This window comes from Diplodia seriata, assembly GCF_021436955.1.
Source record: "Diplodia seriata strain FDS-637 chromosome Unknown scaffold_1, whole genome shotgun sequence".
NCBI classification, from domain to species: Eukaryota; Fungi; Ascomycota; class Dothideomycetes; order Botryosphaeriales; family Botryosphaeriaceae; genus Diplodia; species Diplodia seriata.
In genome coordinates, this window is record NW_027117308.1 from 2,427,464 (window position 1) to 2,449,870 (window position 22,407).

At 58.3% G+C, this 22,407-nt stretch overlaps 7 protein-coding genes across 7 annotated transcripts; 3 read left to right on the top strand and 4 right to left on the bottom strand.

Moving 5' to 3' along the window:
- Positions 1-169: 169 nt before the first annotated feature.
- TOK1 (Potassium channel) lies at positions 170-2,373 on the bottom strand (the record flags this gene model as incomplete). Its single annotated transcript, XM_066772218.1, has 4 exons — positions 170-859; positions 924-1,681; positions 1,744-2,089; positions 2,167-2,373. The coding sequence occupies 4 exons, from the start codon at positions 2,371-2,373 to the stop codon at positions 170-172; spliced, it is 2,001 nt and encodes a 666-aa protein (XP_066637497.1).
- A 1,273-nt stretch (positions 2,374-3,646) lies between these two features.
- Positions 3,647-4,754, bottom strand: ETF1 (Electron transfer flavoprotein alpha-subunit; the record flags this gene model as incomplete). The annotated part of the gene is made up of 2 exons (XM_066772219.1): positions 3,647-4,227; positions 4,283-4,754. The coding sequence occupies 2 exons, from the start codon at positions 4,752-4,754 to the stop codon at positions 3,647-3,649; spliced, it is 1,053 nt and encodes a 350-aa protein (XP_066637498.1).
- A 1,088-nt stretch (positions 4,755-5,842) lies between these two features.
- On the top strand, positions 5,843-7,918 carry ssr2 (SWI/SNF and RSC complex subunit Ssr2; the record flags this gene model as incomplete). The annotated part of the gene is made up of 1 exon (XM_066772220.1): positions 5,843-7,918. The coding sequence occupies one exon, from the start codon at positions 5,843-5,845 to the stop codon at positions 7,916-7,918; it is 2,076 nt and encodes a 691-aa protein (XP_066637499.1).
- A 2,447-nt stretch (positions 7,919-10,365) lies between these two features.
- Positions 10,366-12,041, bottom strand: SLS55_000712 (uncharacterized protein; the record flags this gene model as incomplete). Its single annotated transcript, XM_066772221.1, has 5 exons — positions 10,366-10,886; positions 10,948-11,309; positions 11,361-11,600; positions 11,678-11,781; positions 11,838-12,041. The coding sequence occupies 5 exons, from the start codon at positions 12,039-12,041 to the stop codon at positions 10,366-10,368; spliced, it is 1,431 nt and encodes a 476-aa protein (XP_066637500.1).
- Positions 12,042-14,562: 2,521 nt separating this feature from the next.
- Positions 14,563-15,546, bottom strand: SLS55_000713 (uncharacterized protein; the record flags this gene model as incomplete). Its single annotated transcript, XM_066772222.1, has 1 exon — positions 14,563-15,546. One exon carries the CDS (start codon positions 15,544-15,546, stop codon positions 14,563-14,565), a length of 984 nt encoding a protein of 327 aa, XP_066637501.1.
- A 1,309-nt stretch (positions 15,547-16,855) lies between these two features.
- CDR1_2 (Multidrug resistance protein) lies at positions 16,856-18,778 on the top strand (the record flags this gene model as incomplete). The annotated part of the gene is made up of 3 exons (XM_066772223.1): positions 16,856-17,867; positions 17,928-18,382; positions 18,431-18,778. 3 exons carry the CDS (start codon positions 16,856-16,858, stop codon positions 18,776-18,778), a joined length of 1,815 nt encoding a protein of 604 aa, XP_066637502.1.
- A 73-nt stretch (positions 18,779-18,851) lies between these two features.
- On the top strand, positions 18,852-22,236 carry CDR1_3 (Multidrug resistance protein; the record flags this gene model as incomplete). The annotated part of the gene is made up of 6 exons (XM_066772224.1): positions 18,852-19,073; positions 19,126-19,712; positions 19,788-20,130; positions 20,180-20,492; positions 20,542-21,185; positions 21,244-22,236. 6 exons carry the CDS (start codon positions 18,852-18,854, stop codon positions 22,234-22,236), a joined length of 3,102 nt encoding a protein of 1,033 aa, XP_066637503.1.
- Positions 22,237-22,407: the final 171 nt, after the last annotated feature.

Below are 22,407 nucleotides of genomic sequence, written 5' to 3' on the forward strand. Positions count from 1 at the left end.
AACCATTGACTCCCCGATAGGCGATTCTCCCACTCACGCCACGACAAATGCTTTGGTATACCTTATCTGAGTCTCCGACGCCTTCCAGCACCTTTTTTCAATTCAATCCTGTAATGCAAACCTCCATCTACTCTTAATTGTACGTAGTCTCCCGCCAGTACCATCACCATCACACTTCCCTCTCCCTCTCCCCCCTCCCCAAATACCTCCCCAAACTCTCGCACAACCGATCCAACACAAACTCCGCCTCGCTCATCCCCGCCATCATCGGGCTATTCTCCCCGATCCAGTCCCACTCCACCAGCCCGTCCTCCTCTTCTTCCCGCTCCTCGTCCTCTCGCCCCTCGGCCGTGAAGCGTATGAGCTTGGTGAACTCGACCCATTCCTCGTACTTGTACCGCTTCGGCCGCGCCCTGTCCACATCCGCTTTGAGGTCGCTCGCCACTTTGCGGATGGCTCGCGCCAGCCGGCGCGCCAGACGAACGTCGGATTCGGTTTCTGGGTCCTCATCGTCGTCGGCGGTGGCGGCGGCGGCAGACGATGCTGTCGGAGGCGGCGTCACGTCTTGCCCGGCATTTTCATCATCAGCACCAGCATCGTCAAGACTGAGGTCCGGGGATTCCGGGTCGCGGGACCGATCTTCCTCTTCGATGAGGTCTGTCGAAGGGGGCCCCAAAGGGATGCCGCGTTTGATGCGGCGACGCGCGGCTGCTTGTTGGAGGAGGTTGAGGAGGCGCGGGTGCGATTGCAGAAAGTCGTGCCAGATGCCGTTCTTGGGCAGGACAGTGACGTCGGCGAGTTTGGACGTGGCGTTTTTGAAGCCCGAGATGACTGTGTCGCCCTGATTTGGGGATTGCATCTGTCAGCCATCTCGTTCTCTTCTTTGACTTTAGGGAAAGAGAGGGGGGGGGGGCATCACTTACCATATCCGAGATCAGAATCGTCATCGTCGGCACGGCAATCAAACTCCACACCACAAAAAAACTGCGGCCGGCGTTCGACTTGGGTGCCAAATCACCATATCCGATCGTCAGCAACGAGACGTAGCAGAAATACAGCGCCTGGAAGTACGTCATGCCCTGCGCCTTCTGCTCGGCCCGCCAGAAGACGACGGCGCCCACGCACCACAAGGTGCCAAAGGCGAGCACCGACAGCGTCAGCGCATACCACCGCTTGAAGCGCGCTGCCGAGTGCTGAATCGCCCGCATCGTCTCGAACCGGTCCTTCTCCTCGCGCAGGAGGAGCAGGCGCGGTTTCTTGTGGTGGTGCGGGATCATGGCCGAGGCCCGCTTCCGCTTCGTCTTCTTCTTCTTCGTCGGCTTCCTCACGTAACGCTGCGCCTCGTATTCCTCAGTTCTCTTGGAAGAGGAGGCGGGGATGCGCGTGGCGAGAGAGCGGTCGACCGGGTCGAAGGGCGCGGAGATGACGGGCGTGGACGAGCGCTTGAGCCGCTTTTCCGGGACGACGTGTCGTCGGCGCTGGAGTTCAAACGAGGAGGTGACGGTGCGGTCGAGGGTGCGGCTGCGCACCTTGTTGATGTGCTTGCGCACGACTTTCTCTTGGCCGAGGTCGGTGCTGAATCTGTAGATGCTGGACACGACGAGACCGAGCATGATGGTGCCGCCGATCGAGTAGGGGAAGACGAGCCCGCGGGAGACGTCGTTCGATGGCACAATGTCGCCTGGACGTGAAGCAAACGGTAAGCGCATGTCAAGCGATAAAGAAACAACCGGCGACGCATACCAAACCCGACCGTGAGGATCGTTACGTCGCAGAAGTATAAAGCGTTGGCAAAAGTCCAGTTGTCTTGTCCGTGTAGAGTTTCTATCCGTGAGAACATCCCACCGCCGCCAGCTAGCCAGATGAAGAACATCATTGTTTGGAGAATCAGCGTGCGTTGTGACTCCGTTAGGGTGAAGGTTTGCGGGTAGTGGCCTCGCCAGTACCCGACCATGTTGATCATGAGTATCATGGAGCAGACGCAGTATAGTACTGCTGCCATGACAGCGTACCAGTAGCCTTGCGTGTAGGTCTGATTGGGACGGTCGGGTGGGATATAAATCTCCATGCATACAAGAATTGCCGTGAGCTGAGAGGGGTCAGTCACGCAATCGAAAGCTGTTTTATCCTCCGCGATGTGGAAAAAGACGACTAGATGTGACTTACCAGACCAGTCGCAACGTACCAGAGGATGATGGTTACTGGCAAAGCAATTATGTATCTGACCTTCTGCGTGAAGTTCATCAGTAGGAAAAGGTTGCCCACGAAGCCGCATATCAGAGATGCCGCATTTAGCCAGTACGTCCATCTCGGGTCCTCAAACGGCACACCAGCCAGTTCCGGCACCCTTTGCCCATTCACGACCAAATTCATCCTCCAGTAGGTAACCAGCGCCGCAATGGACAGCACGTTAGCCAACGGACCGAGAGTGGCGGCGAGCAGCCTGCGTTGCTGTTGTCAGCCTTGAGCGATTACCGCCAAGGAAACTCGAAAACTCACGGTATTGCTGTGCTTGCAAACCACCAGTCTCTGCCATCGAAACATTAGCACCTAGCTGGGTTACGTCCTCCGTCAGGGCTGCATACTTCTTACTTCCGTCCTCCTTTTTTCGCTCCCAAAATCTGCCGAGATCGCGCCACGTCCAGCTCTGCCTTTTCTTCTTCTTTTTTCCCCCCGTCTTTGCACCCTGCGTCCTCCGCTCGGATGGTGGTACAGCCGGCGCCGTCATCGTGACATGTTGCGTACTGCCCGAGCTGTCCGGCTTCTCCATCAAAGATGCAGCGGTGAGAGATTGGTCTGTTGACGCCATTGATATTTATCACCAATGGAAACCTTGTTTCTGAAATGGATCAACTTGTTTGAAATGGCGATGACGTTGAGATCCGATATTGTTGCTGTGTAAAACGCATCTATGATGCTCAGCGACGGTTGCGTATCATCGCCTGGATAGGCTGTGAGATAACAATGGGAGGCGGAACAGCGCGGGTTGTGGGCCGTAGTGGTTAGTCGTTCCTTTTGCGACGGCAGACGCGCGGTTGAGTTGTTTGTGGCTTTTGGTAGCTCGATGCATCACCGCAGGCCGCCGGCAGAAGCACAAAGAGACGACAACGGCGTTTGGCTGTTAGCAAGAGACAGGCGTGGCATGATGAACGAGAACAGAAACGCCGGGCTGCCGCATCAACGTTAGTCCATGTCCATGTGAGCAACCAGAAGGTGCGAAGGGGGTGCGGGCATCGTTGGAAGGATGTTGCGGCTGGCAAGCCCACAACAAGGCGCCCCAGCCCATCGCTTGGGCGTTCGTGTGACGCTTTGGCAAGCCACGCGCCAGATAACAACGCGGGGAGATCTCCACTATCTGCCACAGATCTAGCTACGCCATCGACCATGTGATCCTGCCTCGAGGAAGGAGACCCTTTTGCAACGGCAGCCCTGTGTCTTTTCTTTTCTGTTCTTTTTTTGTGGGTATGGAAGTAAATAAGAATAATGATCGAGGTATTTACACAAACCGGACCCTATCTCGTCCGGTAACCCTGGCCTGTAGTGTACATAGTCTGCCTTTTATCACACATAATGATGCCGGGGTGCCTCAGATCTCCCTGGTTCGGCGCTCAGCTAATGAAACAAGATCAACGAGCCTTCCCGCCGTTTACGACTGAGCCTTCAGCTTCTCCGTAAGCTCGGGCACCTTCTCGAACAGGTCGCCGACGAGACCAACATCCGCAACCTGGAAAATGGGCGCATCCGCGTCCTTGTTGATGGCAGCAATCACCTTGCTATCTTTCATACCAGCCAAATGCTGGATTGCGCCAGAAATACCAGCGCAAAGGTAGAGCTGCGGCGCAACGTTCTTGCCCGTCTGCCCGACCTGCAGACTGTTGTCCGCAAAGCCGCTGTCAACCGCGGCACGAGACGCGCCAATAGCAGCACCAAGCGCGTCAGCAAGCGGGGGCATCAGACGATCAAACTCCTCCTTCGACTTTAGACCACGACCGCCGGAGACGACCTTGCTGGCCGTGGCAAGGTCGGGCCTGTCAGACTTTGCCAGGTCCTCCGACACCCATTCAGTCGGCGTGTCCGCCTTGGGGTCAACTCCCTCCTCGAGTTGTGCGCTTCCACCCTCGGTCTCGCCGGCCGGGAAGGCAGTGCCGCGCACAGTTATGATCTTGATCGAGTCTGAGGACTGGACAGTGAGGATGGCGTTGCCAGCATAGATGGGGCGGACGAAGGCTGCGCATGTCAGACTTGAACGGGCTGGGCAATGTTATTCAGTCAGAAAACCTACTGTCCTCGCTCTCGATGGCCGTAATGTCCGAGATTTGCGACACATCGAGCAGAGCGGCTACACGCGGCAAAAGGTTCTTGCCAAAGGCAGAGTGGCCCGCCAGGACATGGGTGAAGCCGCCCTTCTTGATGTTTTCCACCAGCAGCGGGGCGTAGTTCTCGGGCAGGCCCTTGTCGTATGCACCGTTGTCCACAAAGATGACCTTATCCAGACCCTTCACCTTGGCCGCCTCGTCCGCGACGGCCTTGATGCTGCTACCGGCAACAATGCCAGTGATGGAACCACCCAATTTCTGCGCGGCCGTCACGGCGGCCAAGGAACCGGGGTTGAGCTTGCCCTCGCGTTGCTCGAGAACGGCGAGGGTGGAGAGTAACCGCGCGACGAAGGACTGGTGGGGTAGCGAAACCGGGCGGACTGATCTGAGCTGGGTGCGCGCTTGGCGAAGCGCGGTGTTGCGCACGGTCGAGAACATGACGGCGAGAGGCGTGTGTGGGGAGATGGGGACGGGCCGGGGGAAGGGTGAGGTATTGGAGAGAGGCGGAGACGCAACGGCTCGTGAAAGCGTCCAGCTTGAGCTCCGAGAGTCGGCATCAGTCCGAGGTTATCCACAAGAGCTTCCAGAAGCCACCTTTCCGTTTTGGCTCTAGCGCTTCTTGGCATGATCGCGGAGAGACCAGCGGCGCGCTGAAGAAGTTCACGTCCCAGGTCCTCCACAACGCGCACCACACGACATCGCCCTCGCGCCCTTCATCGCGCCCTCTATCTTCCCGCTCGACGCGCCACCGCTGCGGTCGCGTCGCCCACCTCTACCTGACGCCCCTACCTTCGCGCCGTTGCTCGCGCCGCCTCGCGTTTTCTACGTTCCGACGTAGCTTCATCCCCAGGTCCATCGCGCCTGCCCAATTCCCGCCCGCATCGCAATGGCCGACGAGCTGCTTGGCGCCAACAACTCCCTCGCACCTGCACAGGACGTTGACGCGCCTTCCGCTGCCGACGAAGGCGCTGCTGACGCCCCGACCGCCGACTCCCAAAACGAGCAGACCGCAGGTATGTCACGCAAGTCTTGTCTGCACACTGTTGCCCGCAATCATCATGTTTTTTCACCATGATGACCCCGACATCCTGCCGCCATCCTCTCACTTTGAGAACTACCTCCCCTGGCTTCCCTCGTCCGGCGAGCCCATCGATGCCGAGCCTCCAGAGATCCAGCCGCCCCCGCCTGCACCCAGCGATGGCTCTAGTCCTTTGACTTCACTGGGCACCGACGTGTTGGAATTTGTCAACTGGGGTGAGCTACGCCGTATTGCACTGATGCTCTTGCGCGCATCAACTTGGCGGGCTTCCCACTGACAGGACGACATTGTTCATGAAAAGCCCACGAGCTTTGACACGTTGGGCTGGTGCGAGATGGGGAACTGCGGGGCATTTATCTTTACCTGTCGCACTAGGCGTGTTCCAGGCGGCCGACGTCGCTTCTCCGGAATGCGCACAGCTCACCCAGCTGGCCTTCTACTTCTGAACCTATGACTGACGGATAAACAAACAGACGCCGACACAGCCATGGCGGATGACGCTCAGGATTCAGCGCAAAAGGACAACTCCACCCCCAATCCGGTATCGGACAACCCCCTTGACGCGCCCGAAGGACCTAGGCCGGACAACGAGGATGCCGATGCAGCGGAGGACGAAGAGATGGGTGGTATGGATGATACGAAGAAGGAAGGTGGCAGCCCAGAGAAGGATGCAGGAGACAACGCCGATGCTGCTGCGGATGACCAGCCTACTCAGACCAAATCCGCTTTGGAGAACCAGGCCCGCTCGCACCTCATTGCGCAGACTCACGCCATTATTTTACCGAGTTACAGCACCTGGTTCGACATGAACACGATCCACAACATTGAGCGCAAGGCTCTACCCGAATTCTTCAACAGCAGGAACCGCAGCAAGACTCCGGCTGTGTACAAGGACTACCGTGATTTCATGGTCAACACTTACCGCCTGAACCCTGCTGAATATCTCACCGTGACCGCCTGTCGCCGCAACCTTGCTGGCGATGTTTGCGCAATCATGCGCGTGCACGCATTCCTCGAGCAGTGGGGTCTGGTCAATTACCAGGTCGACCCGGACACTAGGCCATCAAACATTGGACCTCCTTTCACCGGTCACTTCAAGATCACGGCCGACACTCCACGTGGCCTGCAACCTCATCAGCCCGCTCCCAAGCCTGCGGTGACGGTTGGCAAGCCTCTGACTGCTACGGACCGTCTCGCGAGTCAAACGCCTGCGTCGAAGGAAGATCTCAACCTTGAGATCCGCCGCAATGCCTATGAGTCAAACGGAAAGGAAGTCACGCCCGCCGACACCAAGGAGAAGCCTGCCAATGGGGAAGGGTCGACTGCAAACGGAACGCCGTTGGCTGATAGCAAGTCTCTCGTGGATGCCCTCAAGGAGCCTGGTCGTCAAGTCAACTGCTTCTCGTGCGGCATTGACTGTACACGCGTACACTACCACAACACTAAATCTGCTCCGCATTCCGCATCGGGTAAGACTGCTGCGATGCTCAAGTATGACCTCTGCCCGAACTGCTTTTTGGAAGGCCGTTTCCCCTCTTCGAGTGCTGCGTCGGACTATACGAAGATTGAGAACGACAAGTACTCAGGTATCCCCGACCGGAATGCGCCTTGGACGGATGGAGAGACGCTGCGCCTTCTGGAAGCATTGGAGATGTTTGACGAGGACTGGAATCAAGTTGCAGAATATGTTGGCGACCGGACAAGAGAAGAATGCGTCCTCAAATTCCTTCAACTGGAGATTGAGGACCAGTATCTTGAGGAACAGGAGAACGCGAGCAAGACCGAGCTTACTGGGGGCAACCTCTCGTACCTGAGCAACGGCCGCCTCCCCTTCACCCAGGCTGACAACGCTGTCTTGTCCGTCATGGGCTTCCTGGCTGGATTGGCAGACCCTGCCGTCACCGCCGCAGCAGCCGGCAAGAGCGTAGACGAGATGAAGCGCGCGCTCCGGGAGAAGCTTGAGAAGGGAGGTGCCCCCTCGGCTGAATCCGACAAAGGCAAGGAAAAGGAGGCATCTGCTGCTCCCGCAGCTGCCCAGGTTAAGAACGAGGACAGTATGGAAGTCGATGCGAACTCGCCGCAGGCAACCGACGCCGTTGCTCTTCAGACTGATGCTAGCAAGCCTGCCAATCCCTACGCCACAGTCCCGCTTGCTTTGTCTGCTGCTCGTTCGGCGGCGCTAGCCTCACACGAGGAACGCAACATTTCCCGTCTGGTATCCAGCGCCGTCAACGTTGAGTTGCAGAAGATGCAACTTAAGCTGCAACAATTCTCAGAGCTTGAGCAAGTCCTTTCGGCGGAACGCCGCGACCTTGAACGCCGCCGGCAGCAGCTCTTCCTTGACCGTCTTGGTTTCCAGAAGCGTATGCGGTCGGTGGAGGATGCATTCAAGCGCGCCGCCATCTCTGGTCCTCAAGATGGCATGAAGATTGTGCAGGAGGCAGTGCACGGTGCGAACGCCTTCGGCGAGAAGCTCGGTGTGCAGAAAGTGGATTCCGACGAGGAGGCGGAAGTGACGCCGCTGAAGGAGGGCGACGAGGGGTTCAAGAGCCACGAGATCTAAGCAATATTCATGTTGGAGATGAGAGTATCAATGGCACGGTGGATGCATGAAGGATGATAAACGGGCTTTGGAAAGCTTAGAAGGCGTTTTTTAGTTTTCATCGTGATGAAGGTCCATTTGACTTAATCCGGTCAAAGGGGAAAATCGAGGCGCTGGTGGGGATCCGAACTTTCCGTTCGACAATTTTCAATTTTTTTGGTTTGTCCCATGGGAATCAGAGAGGCATGCTTTCTCTAGCCGTCCCTTTTCGTTCCCTCCATCCTGACAGGGCGCCTGCGTATGCAGAAGGCTCCGATGGCCTCGATGGAGTGCGGCTTCTTCATGTGCTGTATTTTAGTAGTATGCCTTAGGAAATGACAACTTCTGCTTCCTACATGTCGTTCGGTGTTGTCCGTGAAGATCGACCAATGCACAGACACCTTGGGTAAGGCACGTGGCGACTGATGGCGATGATGAAGCATTGTCTTCTTCGTGCACTTTTTTCTGCCGGCCGAGAAGATCCTGGGCGGGAGAAATTTTGGATTCAGCCGTTCAGCCCTCGTCCAGCCCTCGATGTCTCGGAGCCAGAACCGTCCCGGGGGGTTTCATGAGGAACTTCACGGCGCATGTCCAACGCGGCGACGCATTCAAAATGAGTGTTTTGAGATGCGAACTTGGCGTGCTACGTGGTTCTGACGGCGGTCTGATCATGGGGAACCTGATGAACTGACTAGCTCAACCCGTTCTGTCGTTTCGGCGGCCTCACTACTGTCGAAGGGGAGAACTGACAACGGGGGTGAAGGCATCGCGCGCATCGTACGTGCGTGTTGGCAAAAAAAAAAAGCATTTTTTTTTCTGCCTTCATTTCGTGTTCGTCAGAGCTTCTCGCATATCGGCGTCTTTGCGCGCTTGCTTCTCTTATCAGCAGCAATCGCGGCATAAACGAGTGGGTTTCGTGCTGATCGGGGGTCGAAGACAGTTGACGGCCGGTGTGTTGTTCTCGCCCTTGGCTGCATGTCGATCAGCTCACTTCCGCCTTCCACGCGCGCGGGCCAGCTGACGCACACGCGGAAACCGTTGGGCGGTTCGTGCGGAGGGTGAAACGACAAAGCATATTTCGTCGTCCCTCCAGACGGAAATGATTGTGTGAGAGGGTGTTTTGGCGTGTGGGGAAGCTGGCCCCGTCGTCCCACGGCGCCAGCAGCGACATGTTTCCGTCGTCCTTCTTTTTCCTTCCTTCGCTCCTTCCTTCCCCTTTCACTTCGACCTTCTCTACGCATCTTATAGGGGGCCCCCGAAACGTTAAGAAAATCCTCGGTTTCTCATATAAACCGGAGAGAATGAGTCACACATGCTTAGCGCCGTCGCTTGCTCCAGCGCACCGGCACCGTTCAACCTCGCGTCGGCCAGCCCCGTGATTGGAAACCCGCGTAGGTAGCAAGTGTTGCCGACGGCAGTACTCATCAACCCCGGCGGCACCTCGCATTGTAATAGCTGACAGGTTATAGCGTCGTGCCCTGGAGCTAGCGTGGCTACGCATCCCATTGGCTGCCTCCTTCCTGCAGGGCATCAGGAGAGCTGGAACTACTGCTGCTCCCAAGACTGCAGGTCAGCTAGACGGGATGAAGGAGGAGTCTTGGCGTGCGTCCGGATGAAATGCAATGCAATGCACGCAGCACAACGGAGAAAAATATCTCACGACAACCACCAAGGGAAGCAAGCGCAGGCAGAAAGAAGTCACGTCGAGCGGAGTGAGCAGAGTTTAGGTGGGGAGTCGAATCGTTGATTTAAATGTTTAGAGGGAAAGAGAAAACATCTAGATGGTGTTTTCCCCTTCGTTTTTCCGTACCAACGAGCGATGAAGAAGATGAGAGTTTTGACAGACTGGGAAATAGTGTGATCCGTAATCTCCCCCGCGATGATGCTCCACAAAAGAGAGCTGTAACAAAAGAGAGCCACAGATGGTAATGTTCGTGGCTCGTAAAGTAACAAAGAAAAAGTTTGGCTTCCCATCAAACAAAAGCCGGTTAATACAGTAAAATGCACCCATAAATGCACCTTTTTTGCTTTTGGCAAGGCTCTCCGGCAAAAGACCCTCTTGTCTCTTGCGTGCCTTTCCTCCGCTGAAAATTTGGTTAAGTACGCGATGAAAAAGCAATAAAAAGCAAACCTTTGGCTGTCGCAGGTAACAGTAAGGAAAAAAGACCAAAGCGCAAGAAAAAACCAAGCGATCTCACTTGGGGGTACTAAAAACTCCGGTGACCGTGCTCGCTAAAAAGTCCTCCGGAGGGGACGACAAATGGAAGACCGCCCTTTCGGAAGGTTGCTTCCGTTCCAATCTTGACGAAAGAAGTGAAGATGCTCAATCTTCTGAGACCGCTGTAAAATGAGAAGTGGGGTATTGGCAAACTCGAACGATGTAGGGAAAAGAGACAGCAAGGAGATGGTGAACGCATAGAGGCGCTCGGTTACACCTCCTGCTTCTTCTTTTGCCGCGACTCGTGCATGCTCTTCCTGGCCTCGTGGGCTTCCTCGACGGTCTGGAACGGACGGGCGCGGAGGCGCTCGCGGATCTGACCGACGGAGCGGGATGCCCAGGCGCCGTAGCCGTTGGGGCTGAAGGGAAAGAGCACGAGGTTGTCCTGGCGCTTGATGAACTGGGCGGGGTTGGGCGCGGGCGTCGAGGCGATAATGTCGATCTCGGCGGCCAGCTGGTTGCAGTAGTCGTCAAGCGGCAGGTCGTTGACGTCGTTGCCGAACGGGTTCTCAATCTCACGGCCGATGGCCTCGAAGCCCAGGATAATGTACGCGGCAGCTATGGTACCAGGGATGGTGATCCAGTCAAGTTGGGGCCACAGCTGGAAGGGCAGCAGGAGGACGTAGAGCCAAGCGATTTGCGAGATGGCAATCGTGTAGGCGATCGGGAGGGGAGTGTTGAGAACACGCTCGGTACCGGCGAGGACATCGTTGAGCTGGTAGATTGCTTGGGCTTGGGATTGGTTAGCCTCTGTTTACGCATGCCAACATCAGTGGGGGTCGGGTCAACATACTGGCTTGGACCTGGTGGTAGCCCTTGAGCTTCGGTTCCTCGCCCTCGGCAGCCTCAGTCAGAGTATCGATGTAACGACTGAGGTGGTTGAGAATCTCGAGGGGCAGGTTGCCAAGCGGCTTCGTGGCGCGCTTGAGCTGCTTGCGAGGGTTCGACTCGGCCATGGGCATACCCAGGTATTCGCCGGCAACCTTCCAGGCGGACTTCTTGGGCGGGCACAGAAGGTTGGGGTCTTCGGCTTCCTTGGCGTACGTGTCGAGGTGCTGGACCAAGCCGTGGAGGTCCTCGTAGTGGACGTACGGCTCGAAACGCAGCTTGTGCTTGAGAGCATTGGCGAAGGCGACGATCAGGTTGAGGCCGGTCCTGTTGCTGGGTTAGCTTATGGTGGGTGTCGTTGTATGCATGGAGACTGACAGCTTGCCAAGCACATCCTCCTTGCCCTCTTCACCTTCACGCTCATGGGCGGAAACCCAAATCTCACGGGCCAGGCCCTGCGAGATGAGCATGAGCTGGGCCCAGTACTTGCGGCCTTCAGAGTAGCGTTCGTAGGCGGTGGTGCTGCGGAGCGAGATGGCGAGAGAGACGACGAAACCAAGGACGGTCAGAAGGATGTTGGAGACACCGAGCGGGTAGACGAATCGCGAAACGCAAGTACTGTATGTCATTAGCACCACGCCTTGAGGTTGCAAAAAATCAGCACTGCAATTAAAACACACATTAACGTCGCCCACAAACCGCAACTGATGACAGGAAGAACAAGCTCCGGGAAGATGCTTCCGTGCATGCGCAGGAACATGGGCCATTTCGAGTGCTTGTCGATGGCGCGCGGTCCTTCCTGCGGCGGGGGTCAGCTTTGGCCAGGCAGCCAATGGGCCGGGGCAGAGTGCGTACGAAGTAGTCGTCCAGATCAATGGACTTGGTGCGCTTCTGGCGGAACTTGCGCATGGCCGGAGCCACCTGGGGATCGGGAGAGAAAGTCGCCTCGAGCGGCTTGGACTCCATGTCGATTTTCTCCTGGTCGGTCACGGCGGTGCCGCTGCTCGACGGCGGCATGTGGATCGAGGGTATCGACGGCGTGGGCTCGATGTGCTCCATGGGCGGCTCTATCCGCACGCTACGCTGGCTCGACCGGAGGGTTGAGGAGCGGTCACGGCGCTGCTGGTATTCGACGCCGTCGGCCATTTTGTGATGGGGGGAGAAGAAGAAGAAGAAGAAGTATTGGCTTGACAACGCGTGTAGGAGACGGTTGATAATGAACGCGGGACCTTTAAAAGGGAGTGCAGGACGAGGTAGCGGTCGCTGACTGGAGAACAAAAGAACGGTGTTGCTGCGCTGGGCGGGCTTTTATTGTTCGAGACCCCTGTGGACAGAGCATGGCACGCACTGCACGCTGCCCATTGGCCGCACGGTACACGAGCACGCAGCCCGCAAATGCAGAGGAGTGTAATAACGCGGGCAGCATGTCCGTTGCAGGGAAGAGCAGCTGCCCAGCTTACGCTTCGGGACGCCTGAAACGGCGCCTGTGCGGCAGTCAAGACGCCTGTCCGGGGCAGCACAGCGCCCGCCGCGCCCTGCAGGCCCGCCGTCTCGGCCACCGGCCTGGCCACGCTGCGTGCACGCCGGCGGCCTGCTTGCGCGCGCATGTCGATGTCGCGCCGCTGGTTGTGCGATGCGGCGCCATCGCCGGCGACGATCTGGAAGCTCTGGACGCGAGCTCCCTTCAGCGGGTGCGCTGTGCGCGGCGAGCTTCATGATCGCCACGCGTTGCCCTTGCGCGACGCGCGACTCAGGTACCGCCTGCCTCACCGCCAACGGCCGCCATGTGCGTCGTTCCCGCTGCCCGCTGCCGCCCTGCGCCTTCCCTCCCAAATTCCTCCACTCATCACTCGTCACCCAACCCTACCCGTCTCATCATCCCCCTGTCCTTGCAAGCCACCGCGACCTCACATGCGCCTCACTCCCAGCTGAACCGCCCCTGAGTTGTGCGTGCGTCGACCCGGCCGTCTCTTCCTGCAGCATGAAGCGCGAAGCAACCTGACGAACGAGCGGGTCATCACCAATTGCACCGCTGCATCGCGTCGCATGCCGCCAGGCATGGGATTCTTCGCCGACGCCGTCGGTGTGTTGGCGCCAAGCTAGCACCCGTGAGACGCCCACTGCACCTTCCTTGCCGCACCGGCTTCTCGACCGGTCGTTCCCCAGAATAATTGCCGCGGCCGCGAGACGAAGCGCTGGAACATTCTCCGGCCTGGCGCCCCATTGTACGAGGCTGTGACAAAGGTCTAAGGATAGACACACGCGATGGGGCTTGGGGCCTAGGGCCACCGACTTGCGCGTCCAGCCGCCTTTTTCCCCGGCCGGATCATGTGAATCCCACACATCTGCGGTGGCTGAAGCAGCGGCTTCCCTCATCAATCAATTCGGCTGCCCGCCGCGCTGCCGCCCGGTGCCGCACCGCCTGTCGGAGTCGGTGTCCGGCCGAAAGGGGCCATAGTCAGGGTCTATGTAATCGAAATCGCGGATGATGACGCCCTTCAGACTGCGCCGCCAACGCCTCGTACGACCCGCTCCGATTTTTTTGTGCTTACTTGCAGATTTGTTGGGGCCGATCGAAGAGATCTGCCGCCGTTGTTTGTTCGAGACGCTGGCGAATCGATAGAGGGTGTTGATCAGCGGGGGGTCCGGCGATTATCGCAGATCGCCATAGCCTCGCCTGTATACGAGATCGTGCTATGACAATCATCGAGTGAACATGTGAGCAATTGGGACGTCACTCGGGCCAGGGGATACACAAATGGAGCATGGACAAGTGCGTCGAGACATTGGATTCGGTCACTTTGCTGCAATGCCGCGTGAGCTGTTGTCGTACCAGGCACGTCCACGTACATGAGTGGCGCAGGGCGGAAGCACCAGCGTCGTTCCACTTGAGGGCTTCCATTGGATTCGCTACGGAGCTACTACGTATGGGGAGACCGTCGCGGATATGCCCGGACTGTACGAGAACCCCAAGCTCGTATTGAAACGCCAAGCAGAAGCCGGGCCAGTAAAGAAAAAAGGAAACCCAATGGTTGACGAAGGAGAGGGAAGCGCCAAGCGGGCTTCCGTCGCTTGTCGACCAATTATTAATAGAGATCAATCTCTGTGAGTTTCTTGGGGTAAAGAAAGCCGGGGACCTGAACTGCTATACCTCGGCCGAATACCTACCGAATCATGAGTGTCCGCTAGGGTTTCACCGTTGTAGGAACACCGTGGTGATATGTCGCATACTCTACTGATATGTTAGTAGGTTAGAGAGTAAGACCATCGGGGTACTTGCCAAACTTTGAATTTTTTTTTTTTTTTTTTTTGTATGTTCTTCATCGCAATTCTTCTCATTTCTGCATCATCAGATGCAGTCCAAGAGGTGGCAATCCAGCTCTTGCCCAGAGGTGTGTTATCCAAAAGACCTCATCAGGCAAAAAGAACCGCAGACTAGCCAATGTCCGGGCTTGCGTTGGTTTTCCATTCTTTTCGCATGCTTTTCTGCTTCGCTTCCAGTCCAAGGGTTTCCATGATAAGACTGATGATGTTGAAAGGCCAGAAGTTCCCATTCTCCGACCAGAGAAAGTGGACGACCTTACGTCTGTTGGGCAGATGACGAAGTCTCCTTGGCCTGCTTGGCCAGCTTGGTAAGACGGCTCGTCTCCTTCGCCTGCTTGTGGTTGATCCTGACTCCCTTCATCTGGCGCTTGGTACCCATCATCAGCTGGACGACGACGCGATCGCCATCCTCATCGTCCGGCCTGGCGTGGATGGCGCCGAACATGTTCTCGTGGCCCGTGGTGGCGGCAGGAGTGGGACGGTAGAGCGCAAGCTCTCCAGCCTTGAGCTGGTCCTTGGCGGCCGCGGCCTCGTAGTCGACCTTGGCGTGGTTGATCCAGCTGAGCACGCGGTTGCGCATGAACAGCGTGCCGGGGCCCTTGAAGGTGGTGGCGACGAACAGCGGCTCGATGTCGAAGCGGCCGCCGTGCTCGTTGGCGATGTCGCACTCGTCGACGTGCCAGTCGGGCGGGTAGCCCTCGGCGATCCACTTGTCGGTGAAGATGCGCAGCTCGTAGCCACAGTACTCCTTGTTGGCGCCGATGTAGTTCTCGTGGATGTTGTCGAGGAAGGCGCGCAGCGGCGTCATGACGTCGCCGGTGGTGTTGGCCTTGAGCCACTCGCCCAGCGGACAGACCTCGACATCGTAGGCATAGTTGACGATGATGCGGGTGCTGGCGGTGTAGATGCCGGAGCGGGCGTCGAGCTTGTCGAGGTCGTCCTTGTAGTAGAGGAAGCCGGCCCACTGCGACTCTTTGATGACGTCGATCTTGTCGGCGAAGGCGTCGGCGGCGCCCTGGTCCAGGAAGCGGTGGATCTCGTAGCTGTTGAACTTGTTCATCCTGTCGACCAGCGGCTTCCACTCGCGCGCCTCCTTCTCGCGGATCTTCCACTGCGGATCGACGGTCGAGTCGTCGGAAGATTCGTCATGCTCGTAGACGATGGCTTCCTTCCATTCGGTGGGCTGGCGGTTGCCAGGCAGCTTGTAGCTGTACAGCGGGACTAGGATCTTGAACGTCATCTTGGCTGACGTGGGGGTTTTGGAGTAGTTGGGTTTTTGCGCGGAAGATCTGGTGGTCAGAAGGTCGTGATGGGATGGATGATCTTCAAGAAGACGGGATTGGGCCTTGTGCTTGAAGATGTTTGAGCTTGGCCGGAAGATCTGAAGACTCTCGTGGAGATCTTCAAGCCCCGACGTTGAAGGCGAGGTTGTGGTTGTTGGAAGAGTTGAGGAAGAGGAGCGATGACTATAAGTCTGACATGGTCTGTGCGCGGCGCCCATGTCCCCATGACGGTTAACGGTGTTGACCCGCCAACTAGATCTTTCTTCCACTCTTCTTTCAATCTCACCCAAGTTCGAGAAACTCTCAAATTCGGAGCCAATCTCGAAAGCCTTGACGGCATATCGATGGGCTGCTCTGACCTTGAGCTTCACAGCCGGCCTCCTCTCATGGCCACAAAGAAATCGTCCGTCCATCATGGTGCTTTTGTATTGTATTTTCTCTCTGCGAATACGTATATATTCACAAGGGCTCAATCGCCGTCTATGCATGATCGATCAAACATAGGGGTACGCCCCGTTGTTCGAATGATAAGGAAAATAGAATTAAAAAACACGGGACGACTATATATATTCTAAGGGAGCAGCGCAACCGTTCAAGCCGTAAGTACTTCCAAAGCCTTGATATTGCTTTAGGGAGGGAGAAAAGCATTAGAAAGATCTGGTAATATGATAATTGTACTGCTAAGAGCTCTACAGAAGGTATCCGTTGTCACTCATCTGCTACCAAATCTCCGTCGCCAGGCAAGCGCCTCGACCTTCTTTCTACATTTTTGACTGCCGAGCCATTTCTGGTCATCCGTGGACGGATATCTCTATCTCCCAAGCGTCACATTCCTCGCCCTTGCTCGCGCCTGATAGAGCGCAGTGGGAACGCCCAAGAATTCCAAGCAAGGGATGGACGCGGAGCGCAACGTTACCACACAGCCGGGATCGACAGCCCACCTGGCAACGGCAATGTCCATGGCCCCAGAAATGCGCCCTGCCGACAGTACCCCGTCCCATGCCCCTCCCTGCAGCTGCATCCGAGACAGCGTCGCATGAACCTTTTCACAATCCTCTCAATCCCAAGCTTTTGTCCACCGCCCGAAGTTTGCAGACGACACATCGCTAGCTTCAGATGGTGTTTTTCCGGAAACCAACGTTCGGCCGCCGTCCCTCAGCAGCCGCATTCCCAGAGGACGGGCGTGAGGGCGATGGAGGTGGAGGAGTAGTAGGTGGTGGTGGTGGTGGAGGAGCAGAAGGAAGTGGAGAAGGAGAGCAGGTCGGCATGACGGTCCTGCACCGCATCGGCGGACGCACACGCTCGCACTCAAACGTGACCAACGGCCACGGTTCCTGGACAGTCTTCGACGGCGCCAGCGTCGCCTACACCGAATCGATCCAGCAGCGCCCGCTGCCCGAAGACTCGCGCGTCGAGTTGATCGAGGGAGGCGGCGGCGGCGAGGACAACACCACCGGCATCAACAACAATAACAACAACGACGACCTCTGCAGCTTCCACAGCACGCACTCCAAATGGACACAAGCGACCACGGCCAGCAGCAGCGTCGCCAAGAGCCCCACCCACCTCACCACCATCAGCAGCAGCAAACCCGACCCCCCGTCCTCCTCGGTCCGCGGCCGACGAGGCCGCCGCCGCCGCCCATACATCGACCGCGACGACGATGACGACAGGGACATCCGCGTCGCCCGCCGCATCCACAGCGTCGCGAACCGCTACTCGTCGCTGCCGCCGTACGTGGCTCCGCCGCCGAGCAAGAGCAAGGACGACGGCGACGATGACGATGACGCGGCCAACTACGAAGACATCGCCATCAACGACGACATGGTCAACAACCCGTTCCGCGCCCCTCCCGGCTCCGAGCTCGACCCGCGCGGCCCCAACTTCTCGGCCAAGGCGTGGGCGCGCGCCGTCCTGCGCCTGCAGGCGGCCGAGCCGGGCAGGCAGCCGTCGCGCACCGCGGGCGTGGCGTTTGCGAACCTCGGCGTCAGCGGCGGCGCGGGCACGGCGGCGGCCGCCGCGGGCCAGAGCGCGTATCAGCCGACGGTGGGGAATGCGTTGTTGAGGGCGCTGGAGCGCGTGCGGGATGCGTGCGGGTGGGGTGGCGGAGGAAAGAGGAGGAGAGAGATTCTCAAGGGGCTCGATGGGATTGTCGAGGCGGGCGAGATGCTGGTCGTGTTGGGCCCGCCGGGAAGTGGGTGCTCGACGCTACTGAAGACGCTGGCGGGGGAGACTCACGGGGTGAGGGTTGACGAGGGGAGTTATCTGAACTACCAAGGTGAGTGAGTGGTCGGGGGAAGAGGGGGGAAGGATGGTACGATATCTGACCGTGTACCAGGCATCTGTGCGGACCAGATGCACCACGACTTCCGCGGCGACGCCATCTACACGGCCGAGCAGGACGTGCACTTCCCGTCGCTGACGGTCGGCGACACGCTGCTCTTCGCAGCGCGCGCCCGGGCCCCGCGCCTGCTGGTTGGCGGCGTCGACAACAGTCGGGCGTGGGCGGAGCACATGCGCGACGTCGTCATGGCCATGTTCGGCATCGGCCACACGCTCGACACGAAGGTCGCCAACGACTTCATCCGCGGCGTCAGCGGCGGCGAACGCAAGCGTGTGACCATCGCCGAGGCCACCCTGAGCAGGGCCCCGCTGCAGTGCTGGGACAACAGCACCAGGGGCCTAGACAGCGCGAACGCCCTCGAGTTTTGCAGGAACTTGAGGGTGCAGGCCGAGTATCTCGGCGTCAGCGCGTGCGTAGCCATCTATCAGGCCAGCCAGAATGTGTACGATGTAAGTGGTTGATGTGCTCGTAGCGGGGATGTACTGACGGGATGGAAGATATTCGACAAGGTGACGGTGCTGTACGACGGCCGTCAGATCTACTTCGGCCGCTGCGAAGATGCAAAGGATTACTTCGTGGGTCTGGGGTTTGAGTGTCCGCAGCGCCAGACCACGGCTGACTTCCTCACGTCCATGACTAGTCCGCAGGAGAGGGTTGTGCGCCAGGGATACGAGAACCGTGTCCCGCGCACGGCCGAGGAGTTTGCGGCCGTGTGGAGGGCTAGCGATGAGTACCATCGGCTGCTAGAGGATATTCGAGAGTACAACAAAAAATATGCGTTTGGCGGCGAGTATCTGGAGAGCTTTATGGAGTCGAAGAGGATGCAACAAGCCAAACTCGCGTAAGTGATCCGAGTGCGTGTCTAAGGGAGCACTGACTGACCATTACATCAAAAGACGAACAAAATCTCCGTACACCATGTCGTACGGTCAGCAAGTGCGGCTCTGTCTCTGGAGAGGCATCAAGCGCTTAAAGGCCGATCCCAGTCTTACCATAAGCCAGTTCGTTGCAAATGCGGTAATGGCAGTGATTATAGGAAGTGTGTTTTACAATCTGGAAGACAATACTGGCGACTTCTTCAAACGCGGCGCTGTCATCTTTTTCGCGATTCTCCTGAATGCTTTCGGAAGTGCGCTCGAGGTATGCCCGTCCGAGGATTCGACCCACCTATATCTGTTAACCCCCGCCACAGATCCTTACGCTCTACGCCCAACGCCCCATCGTCGAGAAGCACAAGCGCTACGCGCTCTACCACCCAAGTGCCGAGGCCTTCGCCAGCATGCTCACCGACATCCCGTATAAGGTCGTCAACTGCATCATCTTCAACCTCGCCCTCTACTTCATGACCAACCTCCGACGCGAGGCCTCCGCCTTCTTCTTCTTCCTACTCGTCTCCTTTGCCCTCACGCTCGCCATGTCGATGCTCTTCCGCACCATCGCGTCCGTCTCGCGCACCATCTCGCAGGCCATGGTCCCGGCCACGCTGCTCATCCTCGCCATCGTCATCTTCACCGGCTTCGCCATTCCCATCCAGTACATGCGCGGCTGGTGCCGCTGGATCAACTGGGTCGACCCCGTCGCATACGGCTTCGAGGCGCTGATGGTGAACGAGTTCCACGGCAGGTACTGGGCATGCGAGAGCTTCGTTCCAGGCTACCCCGACCTGCCGCCGCGGAACAGGGTCTGCGACGCCGTGGGCGCGCAGCCAGGGGCTGGCTACGTGAGCGGGGATGCTTACCTGTGGACGGCTTTCCGGTTCGAGAACGTGCATCGGTGGAGGTAAGTCTTGGTGTTGCTCACACTTTTCCCCATGTGTTCCATCAGCGGGGGTTTCGGGGCTGACAAGGACCAAAGGAACTTCGGCGCCGTCGTCGGCTTCATCTTCCTGTTCATGTTTACGTACCTGCTCGCGACCGAGTACATCAGCGAGAAGCGTTCGAGAGGCGAGGTGCTGGTTTTCCGCCGCGGACACGCGCCGGCTTCTTTTGTTGTCGCGCGGGACGATGTCGAGACTGCGGCGAGAGATCAGCATGGCGGCATCATGGGAAGCCCGGGTGCAACGGGCGAGATCGCGGAGCAGTCGTCCGTTTTCCATTGGCAGAATCTGTGCTACGAAATCAAAACCAAGGCCGGGTCCAAACGGCTTCTCGACCGTGTTGATGGCTGGATCAAGCCTGGGACACTGACCGCGTTGATGGTAGGTTTCTCGTTTTGGATGTGCGGATAGGGCTGATAGAGATGTCTAGGGTGTCTCGGGTGCCGGCAAGACTACGCTGCTGGACACGCTTGCAGCAAGGACGACAATGGGAGTGGTTACGGGAGATGTGCTGCTCGATGGTCTTCCGCGGAACATGAATTTCCAGCGCTCAACTGGCTACGTTCAGCAGCAGGACCTGCATCTGGAAACCTCAACTGTGCGGGAGGCACTCAACTTCAGCGCTCTACTACGGCAGCCAGTTCATGTCCCGAGGCAGGAGAAATTGGACTACGCGTGGGAGGTGATCAAGTTGCTGGAAATGGAGGAATACGCGGATGCTGTCGTCGGTGTCCCTGGTGAAGGTAAGGCGTCCATAGGAATTCTCTTGAGAGCTTATGCTAATATCTGCAGGTCTGAACGTCGAGCAGCGCCGTCGGCTTACAATTGGAGTAGAGCTCGCGGCTAGGCCTGCCCTCCTCTTCCTTGACGAGCCAACCTCCGGTCTAGACTCGCAGACGTCGTGGGCCATCTGCGACCTCATCGAGAAGTTGACGCAGGCGGGCCAAGCAGTGCTAGTCACGATCCATCAGCCGTCTGCGCAACTGTTCGAGCGTTTCGACCGCTTGCTACTCCTGCAAAACGGCGGGAAGACAATCTACTTCGGCGATATCGGCGAGAACTCACGTACCGTTATCGACTATTTCGAAGGCAGATGCGAGGAGAGCAAACGGTGCCCAGATCAAGCCAACCCTGCCGAGTGGCTGCTGGAGGTGATCGGGGCGGCGCCCGGGTGCAGCTCGGATGTAGATTGGCCACGAGCATGGAGAGACAGCCAAGAGTACGACTCCATGAACCACGAGCTACTACGACTGAAGGAAAAGCCGTCGGCATTGAAGAACGGAGAGGATGGTACAGTCAGTGGCGACGCTGCCGACTGCAGGGAATTTGCGGTGCCTTTCGGAGCCCAGATGCGAGAAGTGTCGAAGCGGGTATTCCAGCAGTACTGGCGGACACCGACATACATCTACTCCAAATTCTCCGTGTGCTTCTTCTCGGTAAGTGCGCCGCGCTGGTAAGCTTCCCTACGGCGACCTTCACTGACAAACGCCGCAGTCCCTCTTCATCGGCCTCGTCTTCCTCAACTCGCCCAACACGATCCAAGGGCTGCAGAACCAAATGTTCGCCATCTTCATGCTCATCACCATCTTCGGCCAGCTCATCCAGCAATTCATGCCGCTCTTCATCTCCCAGCGCACCCTCTACGAGGCGCGCGAGCGGCCCTCCAAAACCTACTCCTGGCCCTCCTTCATCCTCGCCACCATCCTCGCCGAGCTCCCCTACAACACCGTCGCCGCCCTCCTTATCTACCCGCCCTTCTACTACCTCCTCGGCCTGCAGCACCGGAACGACCTCTCCTCCTCCTCCCTCCTCCTCACCTCAACGCCAGCCCCGGCGACCGCGGGCGAGCGCGCCGGCCTCTTCCTCGCCCTCACCTTCGCCGCCCTCCTCTTCGCCAGCACCCTCGCCGCCGCCGTCGCCGCGCCCGCCGCCACCGCAGAGGCCGGCAGCAACCTCGCGCAGCTGCTGTTCAGCATGAGCCTCGTCTTCTGCGGCGTGCTGCCGCCCGCGCCGCTGCTGCCGCCCTTCTGGCGCTGGCTCAACCGCGCGTCGCCCTTCACGTACCTCGTCGCGGCCGCGCTGAGCGCCGCCGTCGGCGGCAGGGAGGTGCGGTGCGCGGACGAGGAGGTGTTGCGGTTCGAGCTGCCGAGGGACGCGAGGGGCTTGGGGAGGGGCCTGTCGGCCGAGTCGTGCGAGGCGTTTTTGGGGCCGTGGGTCGAGGAGATGGGGGGCTATGTTGTGCCGGTGCCGGTGCCGGATGGTGGCGGTGGTGGTGGCGGCGGCGGTGGTGCCGAGGTTTGTGGGTATTGCAAGATGGGGAACGCGGATCAGTTTTTGGCCGGGGTGGGGGCCGAGTACGGCGATGCGTGGAGGAATTTCGGGCTGCTGTGGGTGTATGTCGTGTTTAATGTTTTTGCGGCCTTGGGGCTGTACTGGCTGTGCAGGGTGCCGAAGAGCTGGAGCAAGAAGAGGAGCACAGGCTCGTAGGGCTGAGCGTGGGTGGACGAGAGAGAACTGTGGCACTGGGATATGTATGACGGGAAGCAAGAGCGGCGTGGGTGGCAGTTTCCGGTCCTATAACTTTACTTGCTGTTCTACTAATGCAGGAGTCAGGTACGGTTGGGCGGTGAATGGACAGAGTGGAGGAAGCTGTTTTGT